The sequence below is a fragment of the Manis javanica genome, chromosome 3, assembly GCF_040802235.1.
Source record: "Manis javanica isolate MJ-LG chromosome 3, MJ_LKY, whole genome shotgun sequence".
NCBI classification, from domain to species: Eukaryota; Metazoa; Chordata; class Mammalia; order Pholidota; family Manidae; genus Manis; species Manis javanica.
The window spans coordinates 119,881,937-119,895,225 of record NC_133158.1 but is presented as its reverse complement, the minus strand read 5'-3'; the positions used below and the strand labels follow the sequence as shown (position 1 = coordinate 119,895,225).

At 45.6% G+C, this 13,289-nt stretch overlaps 1 protein-coding gene across 1 annotated transcript; it reads left to right on the top strand.

The window, feature by feature from the left end:
* The first annotated feature begins 209 nt into the window (after nucleotides 1-209).
* On the top strand, nucleotides 210-4,519 carry RTP1 (receptor transporter protein 1). The gene is made up of 2 exons (XM_017667074.3): nucleotides 210-841; nucleotides 2,636-4,519. The coding sequence occupies exons 1-2, from the start codon at nucleotides 570-572 to the stop codon at nucleotides 3,153-3,155; spliced, it is 792 nt and encodes a 263-aa protein (XP_017522563.3). The 5' UTR covers nucleotides 210-569; the 3' UTR covers nucleotides 3,156-4,519.
* Nucleotides 4,520-13,289: the final 8,770 nt, after the last annotated feature.

Sequence of the window (13,289 nt, the reverse complement as noted above, 5' to 3'; positions counted from 1 at the left end):
AGCCCAATAGCTTAGATTTGGATACAACTCTGCCATTTTAAGGTAGATGTGTCCTGGCCTCCTGCTGTGTATAGTGGCAATAACAACTATGGGTCAAAAGGCATCTGGTGGTTTTTGTTAATGGCAAAGTGGTAATCACAGGATGGATGAAGGTGCAGAGAGAGAGAGTTTATTGTTATTGCTGCGTCTATTAACAGGTCTACATCTTTCCATCCCTCATTTCTCTCTGGCTCCCCAAGGCACTGTGTCACCACAGCAGCCAGAGGCTGATGACGCCTCCAGGGGCAGCAAGGTGAAGAGGATCCAGCCCCCAGGCCCTCCGCAGGCCCTCCGCAGGCCAAAGTGAGATGGTCTGAAGCTCAGCTTCTTTCCATGTTTGCTACTCTGTCTCAGATCACTTAGAATCACAAATCTTGCCTGGACAGCCTCAAATCAGGCCCAGAAACACCCCTTCAGAGACTCCCTCCTCCCCAAACTCTGTCTCTTGGCACCCTGCCTGGTTGCTGTGGAAACAGGTTCCACTGCGGACAAAGGAGGGAGCTGGGTCCTGCTTCCTCCTGGTCCTGTCGATGAGGATTTTTAGACCTTGGAGACTGCGCTGCCCTGCCTTGCACCTGCCTTCGCTCTCTGTCTTCTCGCTCAAGTGTAGCTTGCCCTCCTTTGCCACTGACGAGACCATGTGTAAAAGTGTGACCACAGGTGAGTGGAAGAAAGTCTTCTATGAGAAGATGGAGGAGGCAAAGCCAGCCGACAGCTGGGACCTCATCATAGATCCCAACCTCAAGCACAATGTGCTGGCCCCTGGCTGGAAGCAGTACCTGGAATTGCATGCCTCTGGCAGGTGAGTAGCCCTCTAATAAGGAGCCCTGCCGACAGCCCCTGGAGCATCTTTCAAGAAAAGAGAGAGGCAGAGAGAACCCAGCTGCTTAGGGTCAGTGTCACTGTTGGTTAGGTATAGACTGGAGGCAGAGATAGAGTCTCTAACTGAGTGTTGGGACAGCTGAGTTTGATTTTAGCTCTTCCACTGAACACTGTGTAACTTTACCTCTTGGAGTCAGTTTCTCCTTCTGGAAAAGAGGTGGAATACATTGATTAGTCCTAAATTCATGATCTCTTATGTATTTTCAGATTTTAGTCATCTTTTAAAAATGGTTGAAAACCAAGAGAAGAGGGGGCATGAGTTCCATTGGGGGCCAAGAGGTCTGTGCTCTGGTCCTGGGACAATTCAGTTTCAACCTATTTAATTGAGTCTGACTTAATATAAAATATTGAACATAAGTGGTATGCTAGAAACTGGCTCATTATTATCTCCATGGAACCTTGAACAATTCAATTTCCTTCTTGAACCTCACTTTCCTTTTGCAAAGGAGGGGGTTAGTGTAGATCCTTGTGGTTCATGGACCAGCAGCAGCACCTGGAACTTGTTAAAGATCCAGAATTTCTAGACCCATGCTAGACCTACTGAATCAGAATCTGCATTTCAACAAGCCCTAGGTGATTGGATGTACAGTAATATCTGAGATGACGTTCCAGAACTCTTGTCCATGGGTCTTTTATACAAAGTGTTACCTTTGGGACATCAGACAGTCTGGGTGGGGCAGCCTAGGGGGTCAGAACCAAAGCCTTCCTTCCTGCCCCAGTTCAGTCCATTCACTTCAACTCAAGAAACATCTGTTGAGCACCTGTTATGCACTGGGTACTGGCTCTGCCTCTAATTAGCTGCGTGTACATGGACCACTTTCTTACTCTGAGCATCAGTGTAAATGAAATGGTTAATTAGGTGATTTCTAAAGTCCCTCCGTTTCTTACATTATCCAATCCAAGTTTTGTAGTCTAATCTGAGAGAGGGGAAATAGTACTCCGAGGACGAGTGAAAGAGAAGAAATTTGAAGGAAAATGTGAAACCCCTAAATTGGCTTATGGAAAGGGGGCAAAGGGCTAGACACTTGATGGCATGGCTCAGGGAGCTTCTCAAAGACCTGGAAAGCTTATGAGGCTCAGTTAGAAGGACCTGGGGGCTCCTCCAGACTCAGCTAGTGACCTGTGATCACTGGCTGGCTCCTGTCAGGCCCCTCTGGGTACAGACTGCCTCCACTTCCAGGCCTTGGGATCCATTAACCCAGGCACTGGCTCAGAGGCTGAAAAGTGGTAATTGATGTTATTTTCTCCTGATCTGGGTCTAGCCTGTTCACAGTCGGTGTTGACAGGTAAGACTGTGTGGATGGATTTTGCGTTTTCTATATGGTTCAGGCCATCCCTTATATCAGACTTCAAGGAGGTCTGTGTAGGCAGGACTCATCTAGTGCACTGTGAACATTTTATAGATGTGGAAAGATGATGACAGCTAAAGTCCCAAGGGCATAGGATGGAGGGAGCTGAGGCCTCTGCAGAGCACATTGGAGGTGGGCAGGTGAGGCCAGAAAACTGCTGGGTGCCAGGTGTGTCCTGAGCAGCCCTTCTGGTCGAAGCAGGACACACAAGGTGGCAGGCTGGGCAGGGCAGACACCTGGAGAAAGCTGACAAACTCAGGGCCTATAAAGACATCGCCTCCACCTCTAGGCTCTTCCTCCTGTACCTCACCCCTTTCTTGAGGCTGTTTACAGGGCCTTGACTCTGCTTCTCGCCCTCTCCACAGGTTCCACTGCTCCTGGTGCTGGCACACCTGGCAGTCGCCCCATGTGGTCATCCTCTTCCACATGTACCTGGACCGCACCCAGCGGGCTGGCTCGGTGCGCATGCGCGTTTTCAAGCAGCTGTGTTACGAGTGCGGCACGGCGCATCTGGACGAGTCAAGCATGCTGGAGGAGAACATCGAGAGCCTGGTGGACAACCTCATCACCAGCCTCCGCGAGCAGTGCTACGGTGAGCGTGGTGGCCAGTACCGCATCCACGTGGCCAGCCGCCAAGATACCCGGCGGCATCGCGGCGAGTTCTGTGAGGCCTGCCAGGAGGGCATCGTGCACTGGAAGCCCAGCGAGAAGCTGCTGGAGGAGGAGGCGACCACCTACACCTTCTCCCGGGCACCCAGCCCCACTAAGCCGCAGGCCGAGGCAGGCTCTGGCTGCAACTTCTTCTCTATCCCCTGGTGCTTGTTTTGGGCCACAGTCCTGCTGCTGATCATTTACCTGCAGTTCTCCTTCCGCAGCTCTGTCTAAGATTCCCTTGGTGGCCCCTGGGACTCTCAGGGCCCAAAGCCTGTGGGCGCCAGCCAGTTGATGGGAGGGGGTGAAGAGAGACCTGGTTTGGGAGTGGGGTTAAGTTCTATACTGGTGCCACCACTGATTCCGTGGGGACCTGGACAAATGACTCAGCTTTTCCATCTGTAAAGTTAAGTGTTTGGCTAGACCATTGGTTTTGCAAAGTTAAACCCAGGGCCCCAGAGTTTTGCATGGGTACCTCAGGGAGTTCTGGATTTGAACGTAGGCTGAGTGAGTGGGTTTCCCATCCGGGTCAACCACCCATTCCCAATGCCTACCTCCTCCCAGAACAGCAACACCTTTTGTATGAAAAAAAATTTCAACTGCTTTTAAAAAGTTTAAAAATTACCTGACTAGGTGGCTTCACAAGGCCTTTCTATAGCCATGAATTCATCCTTGCTTTTTTGTTAATTCCCCACCCCTATCCTCATTATCTGTTGCATCTGGAGCAGCACCCTAAGTTAGCCTCTGTTTAATGTATGAGCTGCATCCAAGCCCTGCCTCCATGCACACAGCAGAGGACTCAGCGAAGGAGGGGAGGCTCTAGGATGTCCCTTTGCTGCTGGGCACACAGGGTCCACTACTTGTATTGTTCCCAGCTTCCAGCGCCCTCCACTCGATGGGTTCTGGGGTCTACCTGGCTCAGAGATGGTGAAGTCCCATAGAGCTAGGCTTCCTACCCACTGCATATGAATTGGCAAGGATTTAGGGGAGGTTTAGAAGGCAGAGTGTTAGAAGCAAAGCACAAAATCCCCAGGATTTTCATTTTAATGAAGAGACTTCAGGGTTCAGGGACCAGAGTTCAGTAACCAAGTCTGACTGATTCTCAGTGGTTCTGATAAGCAGCACACAAAAGCGGGGGCCTGGTCTCCTGGGCTGTCAGATGAAACCCTAGTTGAGAGGCTTTCCCACGTGGGCTATGCACGGGCCCTCTCACCAAAGATCAGCTGTCCACCCAGAACCAGAGGGAAGGGAGTTGTTAGCAAGAGGGGGCACATTAAAGATGTGAAGTGCTTTGCCCATACAGAAGGGCATAGATATGCGTAAGAGTCTTACACTGATTTAAAATGAGGTGTTATATGGTTTGAAGTAGGAGGAGAGAAGACTTTCTGGTAGTGGAGGTATGGATTGGGAGATGGGGGAGAGAGAAAGCAGGAGGTGGGACACCACCTTGTGCTTTTGAGGGTCCTCATTCACCTTGTCTGTTAATAACTCGATTCATTCTTTCCCTTCCTCCAGTGCTCCCCTTTATAATGGAAAGTCACCACCATCTGTAGTGGTGGAGGGAGGAGGACTACATAAAGATGGGATACTTTAATAAAGACAGGATATCTTCACTCAAGCTTAGTAGTCATTCATGTGTGTTTGAGATTCACCAGTGTCCCTGATCTGTGATCGGCTGTTGGACCATCCCTCAAGCCCCCTCTTTCAGAGGCCCCCACTTTATCTAGCTCCAGCTTCTAGGTCTGGGCCAAATGTGTCATAGTCAGGAGGGATGCTGGCAGTCCTTGGTCAGTCATTCAGGGCACTCAGCCTAAGGTCAGTCTTTTTCTCGCCCTTGCTCTAATTCTTGTAACTGGCCGAAGTCTTCCTTCCTTTCATTCATACAGTAGTCATACCTTTATTCAGGCCACATAACCTGAGCACCTTCCATCTGGCAAGCCCTGATTTGGGTGCTGGGATCCAGTGGGCACTAAGGGGCAGCCGTGTCTCTCCGACATCTTTGCTTACTGCAGAAGTTATCAGCCCTGGCTGCACTTTAGAAATCCAGGAGAGTTTTTAAAGAAATACCAGTGTCTAGCCCTCTACCTCAGACCAATAGAATCAGAATTTCTGGGCATGGGGCCTAAGCATCTGAATTAGAATAAGACTTCCAGGTGTCCACCTATGCTGCCTGGTATAATGCTCTCTAACTGAGGAACAATCTTCCTTTTGCATCCACTCTTGTAATAATGAGCCTTGAGGTCTTTGACGACCTAACTTGGATTTTCTAGGACTAGGGCTCAGTTTCCTTAGTCACTCCCCTTCCCTGCCCTGGGGACTTTACCCTCCCTCAGTCCTTCCTGTTTCTGCCTGTCTATCTGCTACAACATTTATCCTGTTCTAAGAGGCTCCATGATTGAGCTGTCATCCTTCCCAGAAACTTATGAAACTTTGTTGTTATTTACTTTCTGTGGCTATACTCCCTGCTAGAATGTGGTCACAGTATGGGAGGTCCCGTTGCCAGGTAGGGACAGAGCAAGGAGTCCAGTTCTCACCTAGTTATAGCCCAAAACTCTTTCCTAAAGCATTAAACCTCTTCCTGATCTGTAGGAAAATATGTACAATCTAGGAGGTCCTCTCTGTCTCCCTTATTTGTCCTCATACTTGTGTCAGATGGGGAGTTGTAGGCTTACTCATGGCTTAGCCCTTGTCTTGGCAAAGACTTCTCAGAACAGCTCTTTCTTTGCTCACATTACCCTATACCACATGACAAACTTGTTAGATGTACCCTAGGTGTAATAAATAAATTCCCCAGGGACATTCCAACATCCTAGGCCTCTCCCACTGGAGCTTCTGTGCATTGGTGTTGATGTTCAATCCAGGAGGAGGCCTACAGGCACTGAATTGTGGTTCCAGATGCTGAAATCCTTGAAATCCTCAGTTTAGTTGGCAAGAAGTGCCGTCTGGATCACTTCCCTCAAAGTCATCAGGACAAGGGATCAGCCCATTTGGAGAACACTTCCTGAGGTCAGGAACCCTGAGAATCAAGAAATCACCAACCAAGGACAAATCTCAGCATAGTAAGTCCATAAACCATCATAACTATAAGACAGAGTTGAACTAGGCCCTTATGTCATGAATAGCAATTGAAGCCTAGAGAAAGTAAGGAACTCAACCAGGTTTGCACAGCATGGACTAAGGGAAGATCATGAAATTTGGGGTTAAGAAACACTTGAATCCTGGCTTTGCTACTTACCAGTTGTATGGTCTTAGGCAAGTTACTCAAGCTCCTTTAGCGTCTTTCCTTCCTTTCTAAGTCGGAATGATACTATTTGTCTTGGAGAGCTATTTTAAGGAATGAATAATACATCGTCTGTGACATGCCTGATAAAGAGCATATGCTAATCCTCTTCTATTTTCCCTTTTCTCTTTCAGTAGACAGTCTCCCCTTCGAGTCCTGAAGCGCTCTTTCTCTTTGTGTTTCACCTCTGTTGGTAAATACTTTAGGAAAAAAAAAGGGAAGACAGGAGTTAACTTCCTGGTTTATTTTAATATGTACGCTTTAGAAATCCTGCCTAAGGCTGAGACCCAGTTTATTTTAATATATGTAGAGTCATTTCTTTCCTTCCCCTCACATTTATTTCAAAGCAATGACTTCATTTTTCCAGTGGTATGTTAGCCACTTTTTATTCTTCAAAAATAGCTATTTAAAAAATGTCCCCAAACAGAGAACACCAGTGATTTCTGGGCTCCTTTCCCATTGGTTGAAATACCCTGGAGGAATTTCGTTCTCTTCCAAGTCCCATTCTGGTTCTCTGCAGGACTCCCCACGAAGGAATTTCCTTTGGAATCATTTTTGGTGTTGCGTGGGTATTGCCACATGCACCAGGGAAATGAGATCTACCTGTTGTTATGGTTATTTTGTAACAGGGGCTTGTAAGGGTGGGTGGGGTGGTGGTTGTGGTATAGGAAGCTCATTGGCCTGGGGTCTGGGAAACCTGGGTTTCAGCCTTGGCTTAGCCATTATCTAGGCATCTAGGCACCTTACGTTGTGAGTCTTTCCTCTCCCTTGGGCAATTTCCCATAAGAGATAAAGCAAAGACATAAGGTGATCTGAAGGGTCCCTGAAAACTCTGACCTTGTTCACAAACTACTGCTTAACATTATCTGTCCTCAGGAATTTGGAGTGTTGCCCTGACTCTGACCCCTCCAGCAGGTCATCTAGTTGTTGCCTCAGGATTTTAGTTGACCTAGGTCAGTTTGGAGTTTGACCGTCTTACCTGAACAACCACAACATATTTCTTTCCTTTCCTTTCTGGAAGTAAACTCTTATACATCTTACTCTAACTAGACCTCTCTCTAAAGCTCTTCACATTTTGAAAGGCAGTTTACCTTGAGAGGCATTACATTATACAAGAACTTGGATGCTAGTGATGGAATTTCAGTTTGTGTCTTATCCCCTCACTTCCAAAATAAGCCTAATAATTCTTCATGCTGTCTTAATTGGGTCATAGTAATATTTTGATGACATAATAAGATATTCCTTAGTTTCAAGACTCATTCACTCAGTGAATGTTTATTGAGTACATACTATGTGCTGGGCATTGTTCTCAGTGCTGTGGGTATAGTCGAGAGCGAAGCAACTAAATCACTGACCTTAGGGATAGCAGAGGAACTAGACTTAAGTAAGGTAAGTAGAATGTGTGGTATATTTCGAGAGTGCTGACTACTGAGAAGAATTAAGTAGGTAAGGGGGATACAAAGGGCAGAGGATCGAGTTACAATTTTAGACTGAGTACCTAGGGAAGGTTTCACTAAGAAGGTGACATTTGAAAAAAGATGAAGGAACCAAGTAAGGGGAATGGCATTGCAAAGGCCCTGAGGTAGGAGCAGCCTGGAATGTTCAGCTGTGAGGAGGCCAGTGTGGTAGGAGGCCAGTTTGGGTTTAGTCATTCTTAAGCGGTAATGGGGGAGAGTGCTAATGAGGGTCAGAGTATATAAGCCACAGGTCAGTGTCAGGACATTAGTGTTTAAACAGACTGAGACAGGAGCCACTAGAGGGTTTGAGCAGTGGGATGATACACCACATTTACCATCACTACATCAACAATAGACCATGGAGGGACAGGAAGGAAAGAGGAAAGATTAACTAGGAGGCCCCTGCAGTAATCCAGGAAAGAGGGATAGTGGCCTATTCTAGGGTGTTGGCCTCTACCACAGCGGTAGCGACTGGGATTGAGTCTGGATGTATTTTAAAGGTAGAACGGAGAGGATTTTCTGATGACTCAGATGTGGGGTCTGAGAGAAAGAGGGGTCAATGAGGGCCCCAATTTTTTTGCCTGGACAACTGGAAGAATGGAGTTACCACATCCTGAGATGAGGAAGGCTGTGTGAGGAACAGATGTGGGAACAGTAGCGGGAGCTCAGTTTTGGATGTGTGAAGTTTGAGATGCATTTTAGGCATTCTGTTAGATATTAAAGGTGAGAAATGCCAAGGTGGCGGTTGAATATTCATACCTGTAGTTCAGAGGAGAGGCCCAAACTAGAGGTAAAATCAGAGCCATCAGCATTTAGATATTAAATGTCAAGAGGTTAGGTGAGATTATTCAGGGAGTGAGGAGAGATAGAAAAGTGGCTGAGGCCTAAGCCCTGTGGCTTTCCATGCAGGGAGGCTGGAAAGAAGGGAAAACCCACAGGGGACTGTGGAAACTGAGGCACAGACAGCATGATTTGCTTGAGCTTTCAGAACCATTAGGCAGCAGAGCTTGGACTGGAACGCCAGTTTTCAGAGTCAGGGTTCAGAGCTCTTTCCACTGGCCTGGAGCTCCTTCCTCTCTCCCATGGCACCGCATCCACTTTCTCCTTGGACTGGAATCCTACCCATCTCCTTTGCATGGACATTTCATCAAGTCTGAGCAGGAAGTGGATTTTTATTTGTTTTTTTCTTAGTGTATTTGAATTATTTCATAATTTTAAAATGCACTAAAATTAAAAGACTTTGTGGGAGGCCTAGACTGCCAACATAGACTTGGGCATTGGTCACATAAACTCAGACCAAAGGGACATGTTGTCAGAGTTGTTTAAAGGAAGGATTCTGCTGTCTTGGATCCCACGGGCAGGCCTGAACCACAAATGAGCCTTTAATGGGCATGAATTAAATAAGCCAGATAGTCTCAGACAATGGGAAAGACGGAATATGGAACAGGATGAACAGCTCACGGAGAGATGAGAGTCCATACTTCCAAATGAGGTCAGCATCTTCTGAGACCTCAGGCCTGGACTGCATCTACACGGTACCCTTCAGATGCCTGGAGTTTGCTCTGGGTGGTTCTGGCCTATTGGTGTGGATCGGGGATTGCAACCTAGTACTTTGCAGAGGCCTCCACTGGGCCTGGCAGTGGGTGGGGAGGTGTGTTCCCACCCACAACGATCCATTCCTCATTCAGCATGCTTGCCCTGGGCACAGTCCGGGCTTGCTCCACCTTCCCCTTGTCATAACACTGTCATGTCCCAACACCACATTCCTCAGCGGGGACTCCCTCAGAGCCTTTGTCATCTGTCTAGGTGGCGAAAGAGTCCTGGCTCTTTTTCCTGTGATCAGAAGCTCTTTCCTGGGAATTGAGCCTGTGTTTTTGCATCCAAGTGGCATTTTCCTTTCCTTGGGGGAAAAAAAAATGCCTGACACATACCAGAAGTAGGAGATGGTTCTAAAGGCCATATTTGTCTCCTCCCCTCAAGTTCAGCCCCATGGCTCCCTTTTTAGAAAAAAACACTGAGGGTGGCACATCACAGAATGCCCAGGGCCTAGAAACTATTGCTGCTCTTGGGCTTTATTCTCCACCCTGTCTCCTCTTGACCTCACTCTGAGGTGTTAGCAGAGGTTGGGAATCTCTTAAACGTGGCTTTTCTAGGCCCAGCCCTAGTTCTAATAGTTCCAGGAAGCAGCTTCCTGAGCTCCCTACCCACAGGCCCATCCTCATTCAGGACCAGGGCCCCATGGCTGGTGTTTGGAAGCTATCTAGAGTCTCCCTACTTAGCATCTTCTTCAGGTTCCTGTCTGCATTAAGATCTCCTTTGAAAGGTAAACTGATCACATCTCTCCTTGGTTCAAAAACCTCAAATGTCTACCATTCCCCAGACCAAGCTGAGCACCCAGTCTGCACGCAGGCCTCCTGATGGGCTTCTCTTTCTCTCAATTTGCCCAGCTCTCCAAGTGCACCAACTCCTTCAGTTTCCCACTGGACACCCACTGCCCTTTTGTACCCCTGCTCTTGCATGTGCATGCCTGGAATGCTTTCTTTCTTCAGTTTACTGGTGCTAGGCAAAAGAGACTCTTCTTTCCAGGAAAACACTAGTGCAGAAGCATGTTAGCGATGGTGTTGCTATGGAGTCACAGAAAAACCTGGATTGTAGGCTAGAACAGCAGGGCGCCCTCCTCATTGCTGCCTCTCACCAACTGTGTGACTGAAGAAAAAGATCCACGTTTGGGAAACAGGCTCCCAATACTCTTTAGGCATCACACATGGCAGGAGAGCCTAGAAACCTGGTTCTCAAATGGTTTGCACAACAGAATTACCTGGGGAACTTTTAACACCTTCTTCTCCATCCTGCCCCTTGTCCAAGCTTTACTTCAGACTGATTATATTTTTGTTATTACATAAATTTTATTTTTTTATTTTGGTATCATTAATGTACAATTACATGAGGAACATTATGTTTACTAGACTCCTCCCATCACCAAGTTCCCACCACATACCCCATCTTCTTTGGAGAAGTGTCTGTTCAGATCCTGTGCTGCTGATCCACCAGCATAATAAGACGCTGTAGAATCACTACTTGTCTTCTCTGTGTTGCACAGCCCTCCCCATGCCCCACCCTCACATTATACATGCTAATCATAATGCCCCTTCTTTTTTCTCCCCACTTATCCCTCCCTTCCACCCATCCTCCTCAGTCCCTTTCCCTTTGGTAACTGTTAGTCCATTCTTGGGTTCTGTGAGTCTGCTGCTGTTTTGTGCCTTCAGTGTTTTCTTTGTTCTTATACTCCACAGATGAATGAAATCATTTGATACTTGTCTTTCTCTGCCTGGCTTATTTCACTGAGCATAATACCCTCTAGCTCCATCCATGCTATTGCAAATGGTAGGATTTGTTTTCTTCTTATGGCTGAATAATATTCCATTGTGTATATGTACCACATCTTCTTTATCCATTAATCTACTGATGGACACTTGGGTTGCTTCAGTTTCTTGGCTATTGTAAAATAGTGCTGTGATAAACATAGGGGTGCATATGTCTTTTCAAACTGGGCTGCTGCATTCTTAGGGTAAATTCCTAGGAGTGGAATTCCTGGGTCAAATGGTATTTCTATTTTGAGCATTCTGAGGAACCTCCATACTGCTTTCCACAATGGTTGAACTAATTTACATTCCCACCAGCAGTGTAGGAGGGTTCCCCCTTCTCCACAACCTCGCCAACATTTGTTGTTGTTTGTCTTTTTGATGATGGCAATCCTTACTGGTGTGAGGTGATATCTCATTGTGGTTTTAATTTGTATTTCTCTGATGATTAGCGATGTGGAGCATCTTTTCATGTGTCTGTTGGCCATTTGAATTTCTTCTTTGGAGAACTGTCTCTTCATATCCTCTGCCCATTTGTTAATCAGGTTATTTGCTTTTTGTTTGTTGAGGTGCATGAGCTCTTTATATATTTTGGATGTCAACCCTATATCGGATCTGTTATTTATGTATATATTCTCCCATACTGTAGGATGCCTTTTTGTTCTATTGGTGGCATCCTTTGCTGTACAGAAGCTGTTCATTTTTGCTTTTGTTTCCCTTGCCCAGGGAGATATGTTCATGAAGAAGTCACTCATGTTTATGTCCAAGAGATTTTTGCCTATTTTTTTTCTAAGAGTTTTATGGTTTCATGACTTACATTCAGGTTTTTGATCCATTTTGAATTTACTTTTGTATATGGGGTTAGACAATGATCCTGTTTCATTCTCTTACATGTAGCTGTCCAGTTTTGCCAATACCAGCTGTTGAAGAGGCTGTCATTTCCCCATTGTATGTCCATGGCTCTTTTATCATTTATTAATTGACTGTATATGTTTAGGGTTAATATCTGGACTCTCTATTCTGTTCCACTGGTCTGTGAGTCTGTTCTTCTGCCAGTACCAAATTGTCTTAATTACTGTGGCTTTGTAGTAGAGCTTGAAGTTGGGGGGTGAGATCCCCCCCACTTTATTCTTCCTTCTCAGGATTGCTTTGGCTGTTCGGGGTCTTTGATGGTTCCATATGAATTTTTGAACTATTTGTTCCAGTTCATTGAAGAATGCTGTTGGTAATTTGATAGGGATTGCATCAAATCTGTATATTGCTTTGGGCAGGATGGCTATTTTGATGATATTAATTCTTCCTATCCAAGAGCATGGGATGAGTTTCCATTTGTTAGTGACCTCTTTAATTTCTCTTAAGAGTGTCTTGTAGTTTTCATGGTATAGGTCTTTCACTTCCTTGGTTAGGTTTATTCCTAGGTATTTTATTCTTTTTGATGTAATTGTGAATGGAATTGTTTTCCTAATTTCTCTTTCTGCTAGTTCATTGTTAGTGTAAAGGAGTGCAACAGATTTCTGTGTATTAATTTTGTGTCCTGCAACTTTGCTGAATTCGGATATTAGTTCTAATAGTTTTGGAGTGGAGTTGACGGTTTTGTAGGTACAATATCATGTCATCTGCAAATAGTGACAGTTTGACTTCTTCTTTACCAATCTGGATTCCTTGTATTTCTTTGTTTTGTCTAATTGCCATGGCTAAGACCTTCAGTACTATGTTGAATAACAGTGGGGAGAGTGGGCATCCCTGTATTGTTCCCAATCTTAGAGTAAAAGCTTTCAGCTTCTTGCTGTTAAGTATGATGTTGGCTGTGGGTTTGTCATATATGGCCTTTATTATGTTGAGGTACTTGCCTTCTATACCCATTTTGCTGAGAGTTTTTATCATGAATGGATGTTGAATTTTGTTGAATACTTTTTCAGCATCTATGGAGATGATTATGTGGTTTTTGTCCTTCTTTTTGTTGATGTGGTGGATGATGTTGATGGATTTTTGTATGTTGTACCATCCTTGCTTCCCTGAGATGAATCCCACTTGGTCATGGTGTATGATCCTCTTGATGTATTTTTGAATTCAGTTTGCTAATATTTTGTTGAGTATTTTTGCATCTATGTTCATCAGGGATATTGGTCTGTAATTTTCTTTTTTTGTGGCATCTTTGCCTGGTTTTGGTATTAGAGTGATGCTGGCTTCATAGAATGAGTTTGGAAGTATTCCCTCCTTTTCTAATTTTTGGAAAACTTTAAGAATGGGTATTATGTCTTCTCTATAT